Consider the following 22,430-nt stretch of genomic DNA (forward strand, 5'->3'; position numbering starts at 1 on the left):
TGCATATAAGCAATACAGGATGAAGCCCTACACGGAGACGCTACAGGTGCGATGTCCATGAAGCGGTTTTGTGAGGAAAGAATTATGACTTAGCCATTTACCAACTGTGTGACCTTGAGTATGTTACTTAAACTCTCTGTGCTTCAGTTTCATCTAAGCAAAATGGATTTAACAAAGTTATCTATGTGCAAGGGTTGTTACAGGATTTAATAAGACATGTAAAATGTTGAGAGACGTGGATGAAATAATTAAACGTGGATGAAATAAAGTGCTGGCTATCTTTATTATATTAGGGACTCCTACTGTAAGTACTATTGCTTCTAATTCTCCTACAGTGACAGGATTTGGTGGTAGTTAGACGTAGGAATGAGAGAAAGCTGAAAATGACTCAACAAAAGCAGTATTAAGGCCCTAAGCTCTCAAATGACTGATGAGTAGCTCCCTCACTGGTACTCCCCAATATAATTCAAAATACAAAGGATACTAAGTTCTAAAATATATATTAGAGGTCCAAAACATTTTCTTTAAAAAAAAAAAAAAAAAAAAAAACATAACCCACACATTTTTTTCTCATTTTTTTTAACGGGAGTAGGATACCTTAAATATGTGTTTGTTTTGCCTATTGGATAATGCAACACGGCTCTCAGACTTCTGACCTGAGTAACTGACAGAGCGCCAACCATAGAAGAAACGCCAGGGGAGGAGTACATTTGAGCTGAAAGATTTGGAAGAAGTGGTAAGTTCAGTTTGGGATGTACTGTCCAATAAAAGCAAATGCTGAAGTTCTAACTCTTGGCCTCTCTTTTTTCCTGTGTTCACTATTCCTCTTTAAATAAGATAAAAGTATACTTACTACTAAATTGTTCTTTACTTAATGTCTCCCCCACAAGGCTGAGGAAAAAAAAAATCAGTGTCAAGTTTCTCAGAAAGAGAGGAGAGATAGGATGAAAACAGTAAGAAAAAAAAGATCAAAGAAAGAAAAATAGGTGAACAAAGGCTTAGCTCCCTTTCTTACTCTAATCAATATAAAGAAATCAGGATCTCTTAATATAATATGTTGGTTACCCAGAACCAATAAAGTACATTCAGCTATATCTAAAAAAGTATCCCCTAATGGAATAATCAGTTCTAAAACAAACTGACAGTCAAAATCCTACAATCTCTTATCTATAGCCATGGAGACTATTTCAAAGAAAAACAAGCATGCATTAGGAGGAAAGCAAACTACAGAAGAAAAGTTTGTTATAGGGCAGTAATGAAAAATGCCATATAGATCTTTCTAGAATATGTTATTTAAAAAGTTCTGCACACTTCCTACTGAAATTCAAGAGCAGTTTTTCAAACAATGAATTCATCTGCAACAATTCCATTTTATTTAATCCCAAGAAAAAGGTAGGTACATAATTCCTTGTGTGCACATATAAAACATACTAAAAAAGTAGTAATGCTTGGGGCGCCTGGGTGGCTCCATTGGTTAAGCGACTGCCTTCGGCTCAGGTCATGATCCTGGAGTCCTGGGATCGAGTCCCGCATCAGGCTCCCTGCTCGGCAGGGAGTCTGCTTCTCCCTCTGACCCTCCCCCCTCTCATGTGTTCTCTCTTATTCTCTCTCTCTCAAATAAATAAATAAAATCTTTAAAAAAAAAATAGTAATGCTTAACACAGGAGAGTGAACAAAAACAGAAAAGTCCACTAGCTTGCAAAATGTACTCAGAATCATTTTTAAATTACTCACTTTACAACAAAATAACACAACTGGTTTGCCCTGAAATGTCCAGAAATCCCTACATACAAGTGCCATCAAACTGTAGAAGCAATCCTATGACCACAATTTATAATGATATCAAATGTTGCATTTGGGGGCGCCTGGCTGGCTCAGTCAATGGAGCGTGTGACTCTTGATCTCGGGGTTGTGAGTTCGAGCCCCACAGTGGGTGTAGAGAGGACAAAAAAAAAAAAAACAAAAAAAAACCAGACAATCCTAAAAAAAAAGTTGCATTTGGAAGAAAACAGAATTTAGTTATTATTACTGCCCTAGAACATCTCCCTCACCCCAAACACATGACAAAAAATTAAACTCTTCTTCTGTAATTTGCTTTCTTCCTAATGCATGCTTGTTTCTCTTTGTTGTTCTTGTAATATCCTCGTGATGACAAAGGTGCAAGAAAAGTTAAAGGACAAGTTGAGGGAATACCAGAAATAATGACATGGACACCAACAGTAGCAATTACTTCCCCTGCACACTTTCATGCCCGTAACATTCTGACTATGACACAGGGAGGTTATTTGATTTAAGATTTGTATTTGTTCCCTCTGTGAAGTTCCTATCCTATTGATTCTGAATTATATCCAATGATGGCATGCTATTTACTTTACAAAAGGAATTCAATTTGTGTATTTCAGGTCTTCTGTGTAAATCATGAGGCTATTTGAATGTGTGGGTTCCTGTACGGTCTATGAGCCACCAGCACTCCCAGTTATGTGATTTTAAAACCACATCTGCAATCCCCATTAACCAAAAGAACCACAAAACTCCAGTATATATTTGAATCCTGGCAATTCTCACTATGTTCCAGCCATACCACCCTTTTAAATGTGTTCCTCAAATAAGCCAAGCTCACCACAGCACCTCAAGACCTTTGCCTAGAATAGAATGCAGATCATTCAAGTCTAGCGTCAATGTCACCTCCCAGAGGCCTTTCTAAACCAACCTAAGAAAACTGCCTTTCCCCCATTCCTCTCTGCACATCTGAAGCCAAGGGTTTAAGCATATAGATTTAATTTGGCTTTGAGATCGAAATTTTTAATTTAGACTAACAGGACTTTTTAAAAAAAAACAGAAAGCTAGGAGATGGGATTGAAATGTCATCAAGTGGCAAGGAAGGAAAATTCAACAGAACATAGTTGAAAGCAGTATTTAGGGGAAAAAGATATAATTATTTTGTTGTAAATAAGTAAAAGAGTGCCCCCATCTTCTGAACACTGTTTCCATCATAGCTCTCGTTTCTACAAAAACTACCCAATGTGTTACTTCTTTGGTGTCAGTATTCACACGTTTGAATGTAAGCCCCAAAGACTAGGGACTTGTCTGTCATATTCACTACTGTATCACACTTAGAATAGTATCCAGCACAGAGTAAATGCCTACATTTTGGGGAACAAACCCCATTACAAAGACCAAATATCCCTGATACCGCCTGTACTACATGTTTCATGACCAGTGTTTTAACCGGAGCTGTCACTTGTTTACTTGTGTACAGAGTCCATCAGGCACCAATTCACTCTACACCCACTATACCAAGGCACGAGTCAGATGGCCTTCTGTGACACAACTGGGTTCACCAGGACACCTAGCAAAACATCCAATAAGAAACCACTGTCTTGGGGCGCCTGGGTGGCTCAGCCATTAAGCGTCTGCCTTCGGCTCAGGTCATGACCCCAGGGTCCTGGGATCGAGCCCCGCATCGGGCTCCCTGCACATCGCGAAGCCTGCTTCTCCTCCCTCTCCCCACTCCCCCTGCCTGTGTTCCCGCTCTCGCTCGCTCTCTCTGTCAAATAAATAAAATCTTTAAAAAAGAAAAAAAGAAACACCTGTCTTTGTCTCTCTTCTCCACCCTTCTTCTCTGCCCCCTAGATGGATCTCTAGCGTCCTCTTGATACCCTCCTGCAGTCTAAAATTTCCCTTTTCTAATCCACTGATAAATGACTGATCTCTCAAAGTTTATCCTAAACTGTCACTTCCTGTCAGTAGCATTAATATATATCACCTCCAGATTATGGTAATTGCCCATTTATTTTCATAGAACGTGAACAATGCTCACACTGCCATTTATCACAGACTTGTAGTAACTGATTTAGTCCACAAACATACATAACCCCGAGTTCCTTTCTCCCTAGGCTGTGTCAAATGTAACCGTGTCTCAAGGATGGGACACTGGAGGGAGGGCAGGCGGCCCTAAGGATCATGTGCCTCTCACATGCCCATCTGGAAGGGCAGTTCCCAACTCAATGAAAACTGACAAGGCAGGTTCCAAGTAAGGCTTTCACTTACGTTCAAAGAGAAATTAAAGAATCACTAGCGTGCAAGAAGCGGGCAGTCCTGCTTCCAGGGCAGCCGACCAATCTCCTCTCCACTCCCACCACATTCTACCTTAATCACCACCTATAAAAAGTCTACCCACCCTTCAAAATCCAACTCCAATGCCTGATCAATCCACCAGAAATGATGTCCTCAGTCTGTGAGGGGCCACACAGACTTTGGTAACACTACTTAAGTTCTCGCCTTAGGGAGAAGATCAGTAGTACCTTTTACCCTCCCGTAGCATATGGTGAATTCCCAAAGAGGACAGATGTCTTACATCCTTGTATCATTCGTGGTGCCTAGTACACAGGTGTCTAATGAAATCATTTTAATAATGAATTCTATAGACACTCTGAATCACCCCTTTATTATTTCCATTTTCTTTCCTCTCAAAAAATAAAGTTTCCACTGAGAACAGTAGCGCGCCTCCTATTTCAGTTTCAAGTTTGGACTCTCTAATGAATTGGTTTTTATACTTCTACCTCCTTCTCTCTCCCTCTCTCTAAATCTAATTAGAAGGGAACAGAACCAGAAATTCCTCCTTTTAACCAATCAACACTCATTTAGTGAGCATCTACAATGCACAGATCATGCACTAGACGCTGCAACAGTGGAGCTTACAATCCTGAAAGGGAGTCAGATACGCAAACAGACTGTGCAACTAATATGTAAGGCATAAAGCAAGTGCTAAAACAAAGTGCTGCAGTGCTCCGGAGCACTAAGAAGAGGGGAGGAATTTACGGGGACAGGACCCGTGGGCAGAAAGAGCCGCTGCTGGGCTGGGTCTTAATAAAAAACGGATTTTAAGAGGCCAATACTGAAATAGTGGTATACTAGTGAACCAACAAGGAACCAGCCAGGTAGAGGTAGGGGTATGAGAGAGAGAGAGAAAGAGGGAGAGGGGGACAGAGAGGGAAGAGAGCAGGAGGGGACAGGGGAGGCAGACAGAGAGATATTAGGGAGAAGACCCAACTGGAAAGATATCAAAGAATTTGAACCATCAAAGGTATCTGAGCAGGAAAGTGATATGGTCAGAACTGTGTTTTGGTCCAGAGCTCAGATCAGAGTTAAGAGATAAAAATAGTGAAATCATGCGAGTTAGGACTGCCCCAGAAACAGAAGTACAAAGATAGAATAGGGCTGAAGATTAACTCCTGAGAAATAATCATACTAGGGAGGAGAGGAGGGAGGTCAGTGAAAAACACCAGTGATCTGAGACAGAGGACACTATGGAGAGAATCGCATAAAAATCAAAAGAGAAGCAGAGGTAGTCATCAATAATATTGGAGAAAAATCTCATTTGGCAATCAGGAGGTCGCCATTGCTCTGGAGACCGGCAGCTTCTCTGTCAATAGGTGGGGGTAAAGGGAGTGGAGTTACAGTAAGTTAAGCAAGAAGGTGAAGAACTATAAAGGCAGCAAGTGGGGGCTGCTTTTCAAATAACCTCGGGAATGAACGGCAAGAGGAAAAAGGGCCAAAGTTTTACATGAGGAAATACATGAACTTTTTTACTCCATAGAAGCCAGAATAAGGGGCCTGAAATGTGCTGGCAGGTCCTGGAGGGGAAATGAAGGCTGAAGAACAAGCCAGGAAGCAACACCGCAGGTGCCTCGAAAAACAGAATATAGGGGAAACTGGAAAAAGGTGTGGTACTGACCACAGGAGTTAAATGCATACAGTAATAGGCTAAGAATTAAATGGGGTTGAGACTTGGCAAAATAAGATTTAAACAACTGCTATTTGGGGTAGGATACTCAACTTTCTGAATAAAATAGCACTCGGGGCCTAGATACTTCCAAAGCAAAGGAACCAGAATTACATGTTAAAAAAAAAACAAACTTAAAGTAGTAATACTGAAAGGTTTTGGGAGATATAAACCCCCCAAGACACTGGTAACTGTTTACAACAAAATACACAACACAAATCTTTGCATGTTAGATTTCCAAAATCCAGCCATAGTCCACTTGCTTTCAATAGACAATATAATCATTATTATATCAAATGCCAATATTAAAAACGTAGGTGGTTTTTACTGCTTTGCCCTTTGACTTTAAGTTTCCTATCAAAGTTCTGAATCTTATCCTTCGGAACGTATTAGCTGTCCCTCCAAACTGTCATCCACAAACTCAATAAACTAAACTCCACCCAAGTTACTGGCGAATAGGAAGAAAACTTATTTTTTCAGCAGGACACTACAGGCCTCCCTTCCGGGTTGATGATTTATCACTTATCCTTCTTCAGGTACAGCTATTTATGATCATGAATGCAGTTCTAACTGTATTTTCATCTAGCCCACGTTTCTCCATTTTGACCGCAGGACATGATAATTCTGTCAAATATAGTCTGGTGAAACCTATTTGCACAATGTCTAAGGCATGTATCTTATGAACCAGTCTGTTAGTCCTGTCAAAAGAGCAAACGAGGCCAACCTGGCCACATCCCACTCGGCTCTATCTTTATTCAAGGCACCACCAGACCTGAATTTAGGTGATCCTATGAATTATTTTATGGGTCTATCCTGGCAGGGTCTCACTACATTTCTCCAAGAGGACAAACTTTTCACTTTTTAATTAGTTACTTGCTTAAGTATGAACATGAGACAAGCGCCCTCCCTACTCCCAATATGGAAAGAAAAAAAAAAATTTTTTTCTGGCCAACTTGAACATGTAAACTTTTGAAGCTACAGACAGAAGAATCAAATGTCTATTTATAATGCCCATTATATGATGTTAGTTATGTGTATTTAAAATCACATACTATGCAAAACAACATTCACAAATTCTTTCTCCCCCTTTCCAACACTTCACAAAACAATTTCATTGAAAATTTTCCAGTGTATCTTTGGCATCTGTCTTCATGTTCACTAGAGTGAATAAGTCATTTTACCCGGTTTTTCAAAGCATTATCACCTTCCTTTAATTTATAAAAGTTGTCTGAGTTACAGAACTTTTTGACTCCTTGTGAACTTTTTAACCTAAGTCCTAAATGCCTATTTCCTATACATTCAAGCAGTTTTCTCCATCTACAGGTGTGTGTTGGGTATGCAGATTCATAATCTCCACCAAGTAGGCACCGCTAGGATTTACCGAAGTAGCTTAAGACGTGCACCCTCCCCAAACAATCCTTTGTAAGGCTTCGCAGGGAGTGGAATAAAGTGGTTTGCTCTTTTCTGAGAGAGAATTCTTGGGGGAGTAGGACCTTGCTTTACATCCGAGTAATCAAGTAAAAAAACAAAAACCCCACAAAGAACCAGGAACCCAATTATTTCTTCTTTTTTTTTAAAGATTTTATTTATTTATTTGACAGAGAGAGACACAGCGAGAGAGGGAACACAAGCAGGGGGAGTGGGAGAGGGAGAAGCAGACTCCCCGCCGAGCAGGGAGCCCGACGCGGGGCTCGATCCCGGGACTCCGGGATCACGACCTGAGCCGAAGGCAGCCGCCCAACCGACTGAGCCGCCCAGGCGCCCGCAGCCCAATTACTTCTTGGACGCGCTTCAGTGAGTAACACCAGCCACTGCTTCTGTGAACACGCGGGACGCACTAACAGGGGTCTCCAGAAGGCCAACGGCTCTCCTTCGAGTCCGTGGGGACTCGGCCATCCTGCTGAGGCAAGAGCAGGACGGCTCCCTCCACCGCCACGAATTCGCTTTCTGAGAGACAGCACGGCGGTAATTCTGGTTCCCAGTCGTGTGTCGTGTGCCGACCCAGTGCCGGTCGCCGTTCTAGGCATTTTACGCTCCTCCGCGACCGACGCCGCAGCGTTGACTGGAAACCTGGGCACCGAGAAGTTAGGAAGCTCGCGACGTCCCCCGGCTTCTCAGGCGCCGGCCGAGCTTCGTTCCCGGCCCCGCCCCCGCTGAGAGGCGCTCCGCGGCGCCGCCAACTCGTGGACTCCCGCCTGCCTTCCGAGGCAGGCCCGCGCGCCCGGCAGGTGGGTGGTGCCGGGGCGACGCGAGCGGGTCCAGGGCGCCCCTCCGCGCTCCGTCAAGCTCCGGCCACGTGCTCCTCGTTGCCCAGCCCTCCGAGCGCGGGGAAGGCGCCCCCCCGGGCCTCCGGCTCCCTCGCCAGGCCGCGGACGCGAAACCGACCTCAGCCCGCGTCTCGGACCCGCTAACTGGGCGCAGCGCGGCCGCGGCCCGCCCCGCGCCGAGCGCCGCCCTGGGGCTACCGGGGAGCCCCCCGGGGCACCGGGCAGGGGGTGGAGGGCGCGGCCGGCCGGCCGACCCGAGTCGCGCGCCCAGGACGAGGCCGCCCGAGATCGAGAAGGCGGGGGCCGGGCGGGCAGCATTTTCTCGGCCTCCCGTTCACGCGCCTTGCACTCCCGCCGCCGCGGAGACCCCGAGAGCACCGCGCCCGCCGCCCCGGGCCCCGGCGGCCCCCCGCGAGCCGCGCTCGCCCGGGCCCTGCGCGCCGCGGGCCGGCCGGCGCGACGGCCAGCCGGAGCCTCCCGACCCCCGGGCCCCACACGCGCCTTGCGGCCGCCGCCCCCGGCCCCCGCGCCGGACAGCCCCCGAGCACTCTCCCACTCGGCCGCCGAACCCGAGCCGGCGTCTCCCGGAGCGCCGAGGGCGGCGGGCGCGGAGCCCAAGCCGGGCCGGACGGAGCGTCTTACCTTTAACAGATTAGACGTCGCCATGTTCCTCCAACTTCGCCTCTCGCGAGACGGCGCGAGACTTCGCGGCGCTCGGGGCCAGGCCGCAGGCGGAGGCCCGGCCGGCCCGCACCGGGGAGTGCCGGGCGCCGCGGGGGCGTGCCGACGGCGCCGACGCGTCCCGGGCACTGGGGCTTCCTCGCTCTGCGCCGCTACATGGTCACCGGAGCGTCCCCACACCGGAGAGCTTATGCACACGCCCGGGGAGGCGGCAGCGGCGGCCGGGGAGGAGGCAGCGGGAGCCGACCTGAGTCGGAAGAGGAAGCATCGACTCCGCGAGCCGCCGCACTCTTCCGGAGTAGCCTTTGTGGTTGCGCCCGCGGCGACCACCGGCAACGAATTTAGCTGGGCTCGGGCCCGGCAGCTCCGGGTCCGCGGCCGCGTCACGTGACGCGGCGGGCGGGGGCGCGCTCGGGAGCGAGCGTGGGAGCCGGGCCGCCTCGGCGGGTCGGAGCCTGCGGAGAGGCCGGGAGCGCGCCCTCTGCTGGCGGGACCGGGTCTTTCCCCTGCCCCGCCCCCACCCCAACTGCGGGGAGCGGGCGTGCGAGGAGCGCCGCGATCCCGAAGGAGACGCTCGTGCCCGCTCGGCTTGGGGTCGGGCAGCTCAGTCAGTAAGAACTGGCACCTCGGAGGCGTCCAGTGAATGTTTGTTGAGTGACTGCGTGAATCAGTGGAGGCGCCAAAGTGTTAACTATTAGTACTTCCAGCCCGGAGTGCCTGGCGCTGAAATAATCCATACAGGGTTGTTCAGGCAATGAATATTAATCTTGGATTTCCCGAAGGCACATGATCCCAGAAGGTACTCACCGTAAACCCCCAAGCTTTAGCCCTTCAGACCACTGACCCCTGGCCGGGGGAAGAGAATATAACTCACCGTAGGACCTACAGCGTACCTGGTATTCTGTGATGCGTGCGTACAAACAGTATTCGTTCCGACATTCATAATATCTTTTTAAAGTTTTTTTATTTGAGAGAGAGCATAAGCAGGCGGGAGGGTCCCCGCTGAGCAAGGAGCCCGATGCGGGGCTCGATCCCAGGACCCTGGGATCATGACCTGAGCTGAAGGCAGACACCGACTGAGCCACCCAGGCGCCCTACATTCATATTTTAGGGGGAAAAAATAATAAGATCTCCGGAGGAAAATGCAGCCGGGAAGGGGCATGAAGTTTGCAACTCTGGAGAGCCTCAGATCCTGCGGGGCCTGTGGACCCCTGTAATTAAGGACGGGCTTTCCTTCCGGAGGAGATGGGCAATCACTGTGGGCTTCTGAACAGAGGCGTGATCAAACTCTGCTCTTCACATGCTCCCTTTCCTGTGTAAATAGCAGATAGAAGCAGAAGGGTGATGTAGGGAGCTTCCCTAATAGCTCCTTAAATTGACCTGACAACCATGCAACCGAGGCGTCCCTGCTTTACAAATGATTTTTAAGAGTGATCGAGGCACGATTAAACGGTGACTGGGTCATAGACCAAGGACTCAGAGCCACTGGGCCTGGGGGGTCCCGGCGGAGTGTTAGCCCAGGGCCGACTCTCCGTTATCTGAGGTTACCTGACCTGTGGAGTGATCTGGCCAACATCTCTCCACTCGGTGGGAGAAAAGACCTCGTCCAGGACAAATTTGATGTAATTACGGTTCCCTTTTCCAGGGAAACTGGGTTTTCTCTTCAACCCCAGGCCAACTCCACTGCTTAATTTAAGGTGTAAATTGATTACATTATCGTCAACCTGATGTATCTTTAAAAAAGTAAGATGACAAACTGATAAAGTAATTGCAGTAATTAATGGCTGACACTGCTTAAGAATCCAATTTAGTATTTTGTACTTGTTTGAGTGCTATTTATCATGTACTAGGCCCCAGAAATATAGGATTAGATAAGGCAGAGAAGACTCGTGCCATCTTGAAGCTTATCGTCTCATAAAGGAGCTGATATTGTGTAGTTACACAAATCAGATGTTACTTAATTGGGGGCGTCTGGCTGGCTCAGTCCGTGGAGTGTGTGACTCTTGATCTCAGGGTTGTGAGTTCGAGCCCCACTTTGGGTGTAGAGGTTACTTAAAAAAAACTTGCGGGGCGCCTGGGTGGCTCAGTCGTTAAGCGTCTGCCTTCAGCTCAGGTCATGATCCCAGGGTCCTGGGATCGAGCCCCACATCGGGCTCCCTGCTCCGCGGGAAGCCTGCTTCTCTCTCTCTCCCACTCCCCCTGCTTGTGTTCCCTCTCTCGCTGTGTCTCTCTCTGTCAAATAAATAAATAAAATCTTAAAAAAAAAAAAACTTGCAAAAAAAAATCTTTTAAAAAATTGCTTAATTGCAGCTGTGATAAATAGCGCAAAGGAAAAATACACTGTGCACTTCAGAGCATATGGTAGGGAGGGAGACTAATATCGTAACTGCCATTATTCTCATGGCCACAGCATGCACTCTGTGACTACTCTTGAAAACTCAGCTGCAAACATCCCGCTGTCTAACTGGATGTTTTGTCCTCCCCTCACTTGTCCCAGCAACACTGTGACAAGCTGTCCCCATTTTCCCACGAGATCTCCTTACCATGGGCTCCACCACCTCCTTGTTACCTAGCATTCCCTCCTGTTTTCACTGTCTTCCTCTTCCCATTTCGATCGATAGCCCATTATTAGAGAAATGTTCAAATATTTTAAATGCTTAAATATTTCATTTATTTTAAAATAGAGATCACAAGCACATGGTACAGAATTCAGAATGTGCTAAAAGGAACACAGCTAAAAGTAAGCCTCCTTCCCCCTTCTGGAGTCATGTTGTATATTGTGGTAGAGATTTGGGTTATTCAAGTGGATGCATTTGTCAAAACTCAGCTGTGTGCCCTTAAAGTTTTTGCATTGCCTTCAAAAGAAAAAAATTGTAAACAGTTTGAAATTTAGTTAATGACATTCATGCTGAAGACTTTAGGAGTAAGTGAAGTTATGTCTACAGTTTACTTTGAGATGTATCAAAAATAACATGGTTTGGGGCGCCTGGGTGGCTCAGTCAGTTAAGCGTCTGCCTTCAGCTCAGGTCATGATCCCAGGGTCCTGGGATCAAACCCCACGTTGGGCCCCCCGCTCAGCAAGAAGTCTGCTTCTCCCTCTGCCTCTGCCCCTCCCCTCCATTCGTGCTCTCTCTCTCGCAAGCTCTCTCAAATAAATAAATAAAATCTTAAAAAATATATATAACATGGATTGATGGTTGCATGGAAAGGTTGACCAAGCAAGTATAGTAAAATGTTAATAACAGAATCTAGGTGATGGGTGTACTGGTGTTCAATGTGCAAAATATTTCAGCTTGTCTGTATGTTTGAAAGTTTTCATAATTAAATGTTGGAGGAAAAAAATTTTTTTTAATAAGCCTCCCTTCCTCCACAGTCCCCCAGCCAACCTATCATCCCTCACGCAGAGACAACCACAGTTACCAATTTCTTGTGGGCATCTAGGACATTCTGTGCCTACGCAAGCAGTCATGTATGTATTCTTTTTTCTCTCCCCACAGATGGCGTACCACTCATACTCTTATACTACTTATGATATCAATTATTGAAAAATATGTTCCTGCTTATTTTTTTCACACTTCCTTTTTTTAAATTTTTTTTAAGATTATTTATTTGTGAGAGAGGGAGATCGCGTGAAAGCAAGCAAGCACGCACAAGCAGGGGGTGCGGCAGGCAGGGGGAGAAGCAGGCTCGCCACTGAGCAGGGAGCCCGATGCGGGACTCGATCCCAGGACCCTGGGATCATGACCTGAGCTGTAGGCAGACTCTGAACCGACTGAGCCACTCAGGTGTCCCTTTTTTTCATACTTCTTGACAGACATTCAAACAATTATTGGCAGGCCCTAATGCATCCATTGCCCCCAGAGTGTTTAGGATTATTCCTTCAAAAATAGGCTCTTGAAGTCCCTTTTAAACATAATAGCTATAAAGTCAAAGCTTTTGATCAGTAAGAATCAAAAAACAAAAATTTCTGTACATAAAAAAGATAGTATATAAAGTTTAATCAATACAGTGATAAGAGAATTGGTGAAAACCCAAAGGGACACCAAGGGTTTACAAGATTTTAGAGCAGGAGAGAGAGGAGAGAAACAGACCCAAGAGGTGGGGGATCCGGCTTCCTGGATCTCTGTACAGCACCTGGAGAAAGACTGCCCCACCGCCCAGCACCAGGAAGACCCACGGGAGCCAACCCTGAGCCTAACCCAAACTCGAATCTAACCATAGCCCTAAATCAATTTCTATTCTTATCCCTAAGCCAGAAGATCTTTCTTTGCTCTGCCAGGGAATGTCACACATTACCAGTGCTGAGCCATCTGTTCACTGTCTTTCTTAGGAAAGCTAGGTAAGAGGGAGCCGCCTTCTCCATATTGCTTGTAAGACAGTTGTCCATACCTTAATCTGCGCTCAGCCCACTTTATATGGGTGATTCCCTCTTCCATGGCCCCAAACACTTGTAAGCCCCATGCCCACCTCCAGAAAGTGGGGCCCTGGACAAGATGGGTGGCTGGGGAGGGCGGGGGGAGAGAAGGAAATGAAAACCCCACTCGCAGCTTTGTGAAACCAAGGAGAACCATCCTGAGAATTCCACCCAGGGGACCAGGTCAGGAGTGAAACCTCCACAGCCCACTGTCTACCTGTCACATAATCACTTTCCTTGCAAATGTCTTCAACAACCTCGTCCCTTTCCCCGTCCAGAAACGTAAGTAATCTAGTCACAACCTTGAGTAAACCCTGCCATCTTTCTCACGCCTACACCCAAGGAGCAAAACATCACCAGAGAAGAGCCCGAAACCAAGTTCAGTGGTTTCTCTCTAAACTCACACTTAGACCTCGAATGAGCATTGAACACTACCCGATAATGCTGGCGTGTGATCTTTAGTGGGCTCGCTCTTCCACCCCATTTCCTAGTACACCCATTCATTTCAGACCTCCTCAGTGCATTCTTCCCCCACCCCATCTTCAAAACTCCGTCCCTCCATTTGTAGTTCTTGTCCCTGATTGCCCTATATTGGCCAGGCCCCTGCTCCAGCTCAGTACCATTGCTTCTGCTTGTGATCTGCATCCCACCCCAAGAACTCCCTTCTTCCAGCAGACTTTCACCTCTCTTGTATCTTCTGGTGTCCCCCTCTCTCCTATATCATCCCTAATCCCATAAAAAACCCTGCTCGTCAGCACCTGTCACCTTAAAAGAATCCCTCCTTTGACTCTCTTGCCAACTTGGATGGTCACTGCCCTGATCTTACTGCTCAGCCCCTTTCAGCCCCGTCCTCCACACTCCCCGTCTTGAAGCTCTTTCCTCACTAGGCCTCCATGACACCAAATCCTCCTATTTGTTTCCAACCCCACGGGTTGGGGAAGGCTAGCCCCTTCCTCTCCACTTCACCTGCATGGGTGTCGTTCTTCTGGGCTCTTCCCTATATACATCTCCTTTAGTGATCTCATCAAGTCCCCTGGTGTTAAATATCACCTATAATGCTGAGAAGTTTTGAATATATCTTTCCAGCAATTATCATACGATCTCCCTCATGTGTGGAATTCAAGAAACAAAACAGAGGATCATAGGGGAAGGGAGGAAAAAACAAAACAAGACGAAATCAGAGAGGGAGACAAACCGTGAGAGACTCTTAATCCTAGGAAACAAACAGTGTTGCTGGAGTGGAGGGAGATGGGGGGATGGGGTAACTGGGTGATGGGCACTGGGGAGGGTATGTGTTGTAATGAGCACTGGGTATTACATAAGACTGATGAATCACTGACTTTTGCCTCTGAAGCTAGTAATATATGTTAATTAATTGAATTTAATTAAAAAATATATATATATCTTTCCAGCTTTGAAACTCTCTCTTGGATTCCCAACTCATACATCCAACCACCTGTTGGTCATCTCTACTTTGGATCTCATAAACACCTTACATGTGACATGTTGATAGGTTGAACTTTACCTGAGGCCTACACCCCCAGAACATAGTGATGATTAATCCCCCCAGCATTATGTTTTCCAGAGGTGGCTTCCTACAAAGAACTATCCTTCTCCATATACTTTAAACTGTCCATTCTTTCTAATGATTCTCATAAAACTCACAGATGATGCCCTCATTTACCTGTGACAAGGCCAGACACAGACCCACCAAATTCTTATTCTTTGTCTCATAATGATAAGCTGAACTGTTTATACCCCTGCAACTAACTAAACATAGAGACAAACATTTCTTGCTCAGCTGACTGGCTGAGACTCCCCCCCCCCCCCCGTTTATAAAAGCAACCCAAACTGTCAAATCACCCCACTTATCTACTCTTCCAGGCAAAACCATCCTGTTAAGGCACTCTGGTCTTTGGATCTGGCGTGCTCTCCCCATCGCGATAGCCTGAATAAGGTCAGTTTCCTTATTTGTCTGATGTCTTTACCTTTGCCAACACGCAAAACAGAACTTCTGATTCTCGTCACTGCTCTTTAACTGCCATTCCCATACCTTTACCTGGCCCACACCTGTTCCTCTCTCACCTCCCCAAGGCTTCACCCTCTCTGTTTAAAGCACTGTCCTCCACCCAGTTGCTACGGTCAAAAATCTGGGCATCCTTCTTCCTTCCTCCTTTTCCCCTGCCCCCTACAATCAATGTTTCAGCATATCTTCTTAAGTCTGGCTCCCAACATAATCTGAATCTGTTCATTCCACTCCACATCCACTGCAGTCTCCTTATGACAAGCCACCCTATGACTTCAGCAGATCCCTAACCGCACTTCTTGAATCCATGCTCTCTACAGATGTTGTGGGTTAGAGCAGGTGGAAGAATCAGTCACCATTGGCTACGTTGCAAGGCTACCAGATGATACATTAGAGAGCCTGGACCCAATTTGGAGTGCTGAAGGATTAGACTTTTCAATAATGGCTCTATTGGGGTGCCTGGGTGGCTCAGTCGTTAAGCGTCTGCCTTCAGCTCAGGTCATGATCCCAGGGTCCTGGGTCGAATGCCGAGTCGGGCTCCCTGCTCAGCAGGGAGTCTGTTTCTCCCTCTGCCTCATCCCATTCGTGCTCTCTTGCTCAAATCAATAAATAAAGTCTTTTTTTAAAAATGTCTCTATCATTTAAGAATAACATTCTATATATTCCTCGTGAGAAAAATGTTCATTGTTACTGTCATAACTATCTCCTTTGTAGAGCATATAAATCAGTTAGCATTTTGCTCATTTAAGTATTTTTATCCTCACTGAAATCCATTTTAATTCAGCAGAGAAAAGAAATCACGAACATCTATTTGGGGGCTTTTATTTTTATTTTTTAAAATAAAGATTGATTGATTGATTGATTTTAGCAGGAGGAGGGGCAGAGAGGAGAGAGCATCTCAAGCAGACTCTCTGCTGAGCATGGAGCCCTATGTGGGGCTCGATCCTACGACCCTGAGATCAAGACCTGAGCTGATATCAAGAGTCAGGCACTTACCGGACTGAGACACCCAGGGGCCTTTCATTTAAAATATTCTTTAAATCACCTGCTCATTTAAGGAAAATTAAACACCATCTTTAAACATACACTAGGAAGTGGAAGTTCTCTATAATCTCCTCTCTCCCACCTTCTAAGAAATCCACTGTTTTGGATTTGCTTTGTTCTCCTCACGGTTTTCTGTGTCTCCATTAAAGGATGCACAAAGGGGGCGCCTGGGTGGCTCAGTCGTTAAGCGTCTGCCTTTGGCTCAGGTCATGATCCCAGGGTCCTGGGATCGAGCCCCGCATCGGGCTCCCTGCTCCGTGGGAGGCCTGCTTCTCCCTCTCCCACTCCCCCTGCTTGTGTTCCCTCTCTTGCTGTGTCTCTCTCTGTCAAATAAATAAATAAATAAAATCTTTAAAAAAAAAAAGAAAAGGATGCACAAAGGAGTTTCTCAAGTGTGGTGGTTGTATCCCTTACATCAGAAAACCCTGGAGTGCCTATTAAAAAGGCAGAGATCCAGGCTTCACCCTGGGAAGATCCTGATTCCATAGATCAGTAGATAGGCCCCAAATCGGCTTCTTCCCCCAAGCATGCACTTGGGGGTGATTTTTACACGTCCTAATCATTGAGAACCCCTGGATAGTGCTTAAGAGCATGTCCGGCCACTTATGAACGGTGAGACCCTGTGTGTTCTAATGAACCCAGCTGAGGCTCTGTTTACTTATCTGTAAAGTTGGGATAAAAATAGCATCTGCAGGCGCCTGCGTGGCTCAGTCAGTTAAGCGTCTGCCTTCGGCTGGGGTCATGAACCCCGAGTCCCAGAATCAACTCCCGGGTTGGGCTCCCTGCTCAGAGGGAAGGGAGTTTGCTTCTCCCTCTGACCCTCCCCACCCCATGCTCTCTTTCTCACTCTCAAATAAATAAACAAAATCTTTTTAAAAAATAGCATCTGCATCATAGAGGTTTTTTTCTTTTTCATGGAGTTATTTTAAAGATTAAATATGGGGGCGCCTGGGTGGCTCAGTCGGTTAAGCCTCCAACTCTGGGTTTTGGCTCAGGTCGTGATCTCAGAGTTGTGGGCTCGAGCCCTCGGTGGGCTCCCTGCTCAGCAGAATCTGCCTGTCCCTCTCCCTCTGCCCCTCCCGTGCTCACGCGTGTGTGAGCACACACAGTCTCTCTTGGATGAATAAAATCTTTAAGAAAAATTAAAAAATAAAGATTAAATATGATAACGCATGTAAAGCATAATGTATTACACACGTAAGCACTCCATACATGGAACAATGAGAGCTAATACATATAATACTCTGTGTCGGGCACCGTGCACTTTACAAAGATGAATACTTGTGATGCTGGAATTCTCCCCTCCTCGTGGAGAACTTAAGTATCATTTAAACTTCACATCTGGTTGATGTGCATGATCCGGTAAGAGGGAAAAAACGATGATGCAGAAGATGGGGGGGGGGCGGGGAACTGCCAGAACTGTTGTCCTGATGAGGAGCGGGACGGCCTTGGCCAGGGGCGGGGACGGTCACATATAGCAGCAGGGGCACGATGCACAGATGGGCTGTTGGCAGGGAACGTTCTCTTCTGAGTGCTCCGCCGCCCATGTTGGAAGCCTGACAGTGAGGACATCGTGAGAAAAGAAGATGGGAGATTAGGACTTACAGTGGAGGGAGAGTGAAGGGACCGGGGAAGTGCACTCTGATTCCTAGGCAGCCCCAAGGACACCCTTGAGACTACTGGTCCTGAATTTTAGTTGAGACTGCTCAGCATAGCTAAGGAAACTGAGACTCGGCAGGGCTAGGTGATGTGCCCAAGGTCTCACAGCTCGTGAGCCACTTTCAGGGGCCCCGATGCAGGCAGTGAATAGGTATAGAACGGGATGGGACCAAGGCTGGGGTTGTGCTGAGGGAGGATGATGGAGGAAGTTGGATACGTGTGAAAGAGTAAGTGTGATGATTGACCGTGGGATTAAAGCTGAATCGGACAGTGAAGAACAGTGAAAAGATAGGACCAAAGTACTGGGTGAGAGTCTAAGGATTGTTGGAGTCAAGACACAGTCGGGGACTGAGTTGATAGGAAAGATATGAGGAGGTGGTTGGAGGGTGAAATGGAGCTCAGGCTGTTAACGGTTGCAGGGGAGAGGGTAGTTGAGGTAGGGTGGAGGACAGGATCCCTGGGAAAGAGGAACTGAGGGAACCGAGGAGCCAGGCATTCCCAATGCTTTTGGGGTCCTAGTCACATCCCTTAACCCACTTCTGATTTCAGCAGCAGCTGTGGTGGACAGCATTCCAGTCTCCCCCGGAGAGCTTCCCACCTTCTCTGCTTTCACTTCAGGGTCTTCTCCAAGACCCCAGGAGCCTACTAGGTTCACAGGCAAATGTAGCGAGTATGGGGAAGATGATACTTCAAGGAACAGCCCTCAACCCTGTAGGGCCAGAAGCCAGGGAATAAATGACCCAGTCTCGGGTCCTTTGGTAGACAATGTTGCGGGCACTCAGGATGCCTCCAAGAGGTCTCAGTGGACTTGAGTCTCCCGTGTTCATGGCCGTGACCTTGATATCACACCTTTGCAGAGGCTTTTCCACCTTCCCTCTTATTCTTCTTGCTCCCTCGTTCCCGATTCCTGGATTATCTCCCAAATAAGCCATTGGTATGTCAAATCCTTGTTTCAGGAGGAACCTTACTAAAACACCAGAGTATTAATAATCTTCCATGTTAATATTGAAATCACTAAGAATTATGACAGAGGTCATGTTGGAGAGAATGATAGTGAGTGAGGACTTAAACTAACGACTGAGCCACCCAGGCGCCCCAGGACTTAAACTAATTAAAGAATGAGCGAGTATGACCTTGGGGGTCGGCACGTGATGGTGACAAGGAGGGTTAGTGGATGGATAGTCCACTGACATCTGACTCAAAACTGCTTCTAGGCAAGAGGGGAGAGGATGGTTTGGAAGTGGCGGTGGGAAGCAAAGAAGACCAGCACCCGAGCTCCAGGCCCAGTGGGACATCAACCACTTGCGAGAGAAATGCAGGAGAAGCAATGACTTCAGGGGTGAATCAAGCTTCACCGAGAATAAGAAAGTAAAGAGAAGAGTTTGAGGAAACAGAGGATTTTACTGCCTGTCCAGAGGCGTGGCAGTTGGGGAAATGGGAGATGGAATCAGAAGGGGGTCAGTACTGAGGGTAACCTAGGTATCGGGACTTCTTGTGGATACAGACAACACAAGGCTAAAGGCATAATGAGATTGGTCATAATAGTGTAAGAGCAGGTACGGGGTGTGTGTGTGCATGCGTGTGCGTGTGCGTGTGCGGCAATAGGGCTGGGTTGGGATCTTGCCGGAAGCATACAGAGTTCTAGTGTCCTCTCTTGATCCTTAGTAGAAGGAGCAGGGAACCCAGGGAGAAACACGGGCTTAACCGAAGTCCTGAGAATTCTGGGGAACAAAGTTTAATAACTAGTTTGAGGCTAGTGTTCTGAAAGCAACTGATGAATTGTCACATGTTCTTTCCGGCTTCTTCATTAACAATTGTTAACCAACACCTGAAGCTTATGCTTTAATCGTATTTTCTAGACAAGGATGAATTAAATAATATGGAGCTTATGATATTCTATTTATGTAATGGAAAACAACCCCCAAATCCTGAAAAATAGGAAAAGTGTCTAAAGATGAAAAATATTGCAAAACAACACCGTGAGTCCCCAGAATTGTCAATTCTTGAAAAACCATTGATTGGGTATATGATTTCTGGAACAAATAGATATTTTAACCAACTTGTTGGGTTGACCAACTTGTATCCTATGAAAGTCAAATTATCTTCCACCATATCAGCTCGTGTTGGTGATTGAAACCAGATCCAAGTCTTCAGATTTGGGATTTAATGCTCCTCTCGTCTGAAGGCTGGTTTCACAGAAAAATATCAACAGAAATATGCTCAAGGCATGTTTTGCTTGAACTGGGGGGTTGAATCTTCACTTCTAGACCTGATTCTTCTTATCTTCTCTGAGGCTGCCTCCCCAAAGACTCAGCCTCTACATCTTTGCTCCTGTCACATCTGTGGCGGTCTCCTCACTCTCACAATATACCCGAACTCTTCTTCATGGAGGAGAGGAGTGGTTAAACCCACTCAAGTTTTCTGACGTTTCTGCTGGACTTGTGTGCTCCAGTGCCCAGGTCAACCTCATCCTTTTTCCCTTCCTCTCCCACTGAATAGTTGCCCAGCAGGTGGAAACTTTCCCTTCTTGGAAAAAGGCAAGTCAGAGGTTTTAAGTCTGGGCTCCTGAGCTTTGCATTCTGCTGCCCTCCAGCGACCACTGTTGGATTTGCAGCCGCTGGGATGGGGAGCGTTCAGAGCTCCGTCTCACGCGCTCCCCCTCGTGGTACATCAGTTAACTACAGGGGCAGGAGCTGCCGTCTGAGACGACTTGATTTGGGGCTTAAGGGGGATTTCAAAGAACCTGGGAAACACACACATACACAGACACGCTAATACTTCTAATACTTGTTTCATTATCTATAATTACACAGACATTTATTCACTTTCTCAGTACCAGAAAAAACAAGCAACTTTATCTTGCCTAATTAGTGCTAAGTGGAAGAAACAGAAATTAGCAGCTGTTGGCCAATTATAACATTTTTATTCATGCTATCACTTGGAGACCTCGTCTAATTAGAATTTTTTTTTAAATCCTATAATAGTAATTCTACTCAAGCTACTATCATTCAAAAGCCTTATCCAATTTATTTTTAAATTCTCTGTTTAGACAGTTTACAAGATAAGGATGAATTATGAAAATAATATCTTAGTAATAGAATTTACAGACTTTCTACATGAAACTCAACTTCCTAATTGAATTAAACCCGAAGTAAATTGTCAGAGTATTTTTCGGTGCCAAAACAATCCAGTCGTTGTAGCACAGAGGATGTGTCTGCTTTATTTTGCTCAATAAATTACTTATGACTTACAAAATTAAAACATCCCCAGGCAACGAAATCACATCAATATATTTTTTAAGTTTATTTATTTTAGTAATCTCTACACCCAACGTGGGGCTCGAACTCACAACCCCAAGATCAAGAGTCACAGGCTCTTCTGACTGAGCCAGCCAGGTCCCCTGGCGTCACATCAATATCAAAACCACAATTTTGCCACTTCGTCCACCAACCTCCGCTTCTCGCCTTCACTCTTTTTGTTTTGTTTTATTTTGTTAGTCTCCAGGGCATCCTTCAAAATGCTCAGGATCAATGCTGCTTGGATTCAGCTTCACTTAGCTCCATCATTTACAATGTGTTGATGATTTCAGATAAGACAGCTAGACACTAATGATGAGCCAATGGACAATAAACATAAGGGGACGAGTAGGGCATAAAATATTTACAGTATGGTAGTAAAGCTGTGCTGGAGAATCTGTCTTGAAAGGGAGGCCAAGTGTCTATTTTTTCCTCTCTTCTCTCTGAATAGAACTCACCCACTCAGGGGCGCCTGGGTGGCTCAGTCGGTTAAGCGACTGCCTTCGGCTCAGCTCATGATCCTGGAGTCCCTGGATCAAGTCCTGCATCGGGCTCCCTGCTCGGCGGGGAGCCTGCTTCTCCCTCTGACCCTCCTCCCTCTCATGCTCTCTGTCTCTCATTCTCTCTCTTTCAAATAAATAAATAAAATCTTTAGGAAAAACAAAAACCAAAAACTCACCCACTCAGTTGTCGAGGCGGAGGCTGGAATACAACAGCCCTCCTTCGACCGGTGCAGCTCACAAGGTTTCAGAGCTGGGGTCCATCCACCGGACATACGCAAGAATCAGCTCAGACTAGCAGGGACACCCGGTTACATTACCTTTGATATGGTTTCCCCTAAATTAATTTGTATATTCAATAAAATTCTGATAAAAACATGATTTTGTTTGTTCGTTTACAGAAACTTGGCAAGCCGATTGAAAATGTATTTGGAAGAAACGTGGAAGAACAGCAAAAAATAAATAAAAAATAAAAAACAAAAGAGAAAGAAAAACAAAAAATAAAAAAGCAAAGGAGGACTTGCCCAACTACATATCAACCCATATTACATTTCCTTTTTCTTTTTCTTTTTAAAGATTTTATTTATTTATTTGAGAGAGAGAGAGCATGAGAGCAGGGTGAGGGGCAGAGGGAGAAGCAGGCCCCCCGATAAGCAAGGATGCAGGACTTGATCCCAGGACCCTGAGATCATGACCTGAGCCAAAGGCAGACGCTCAACTGACTGAGCCACCCAGGTGCTTTACTTTTTCAATGGGGG

The 22,430-nt window shown here is 46.3% G+C and overlaps 1 protein-coding gene across 3 annotated transcripts in view; it reads right to left on the reverse strand.

Moving 5' to 3' along the window:
• The window catches only part of CUL5 (cullin 5), a 93,539-nt gene extending 84,396 nt beyond the window's left edge, over positions 1-9,143 (reverse strand). For all 3 annotated transcript variants that reach the window (XM_064577498.1, XM_045895121.3, XM_045895120.3), the window contains exon 1: positions 8,695-9,143. Coding sequence is in view for 1 of the 3 variants with exons in the window: in XM_045895120.3 (XP_045751076.1) it covers positions 8,695-8,718 (24 nt within the window). In the remaining 2 variants the exon portion in view is untranslated. The remainder of the gene's footprint in view (positions 1-8,694) is intronic.
• Positions 9,144-22,430: the final 13,287 nt, after the last annotated feature.

Source organism: Mirounga angustirostris, unplaced genomic scaffold, assembly GCF_029215605.1.
Source record: "Mirounga angustirostris isolate CCGP_5_RB_7025 unplaced genomic scaffold, mMirAng1.0.hap1 SCAF_13, whole genome shotgun sequence".
NCBI lineage: Eukaryota > Metazoa > Chordata > Mammalia > Carnivora > Phocidae > Mirounga > Mirounga angustirostris.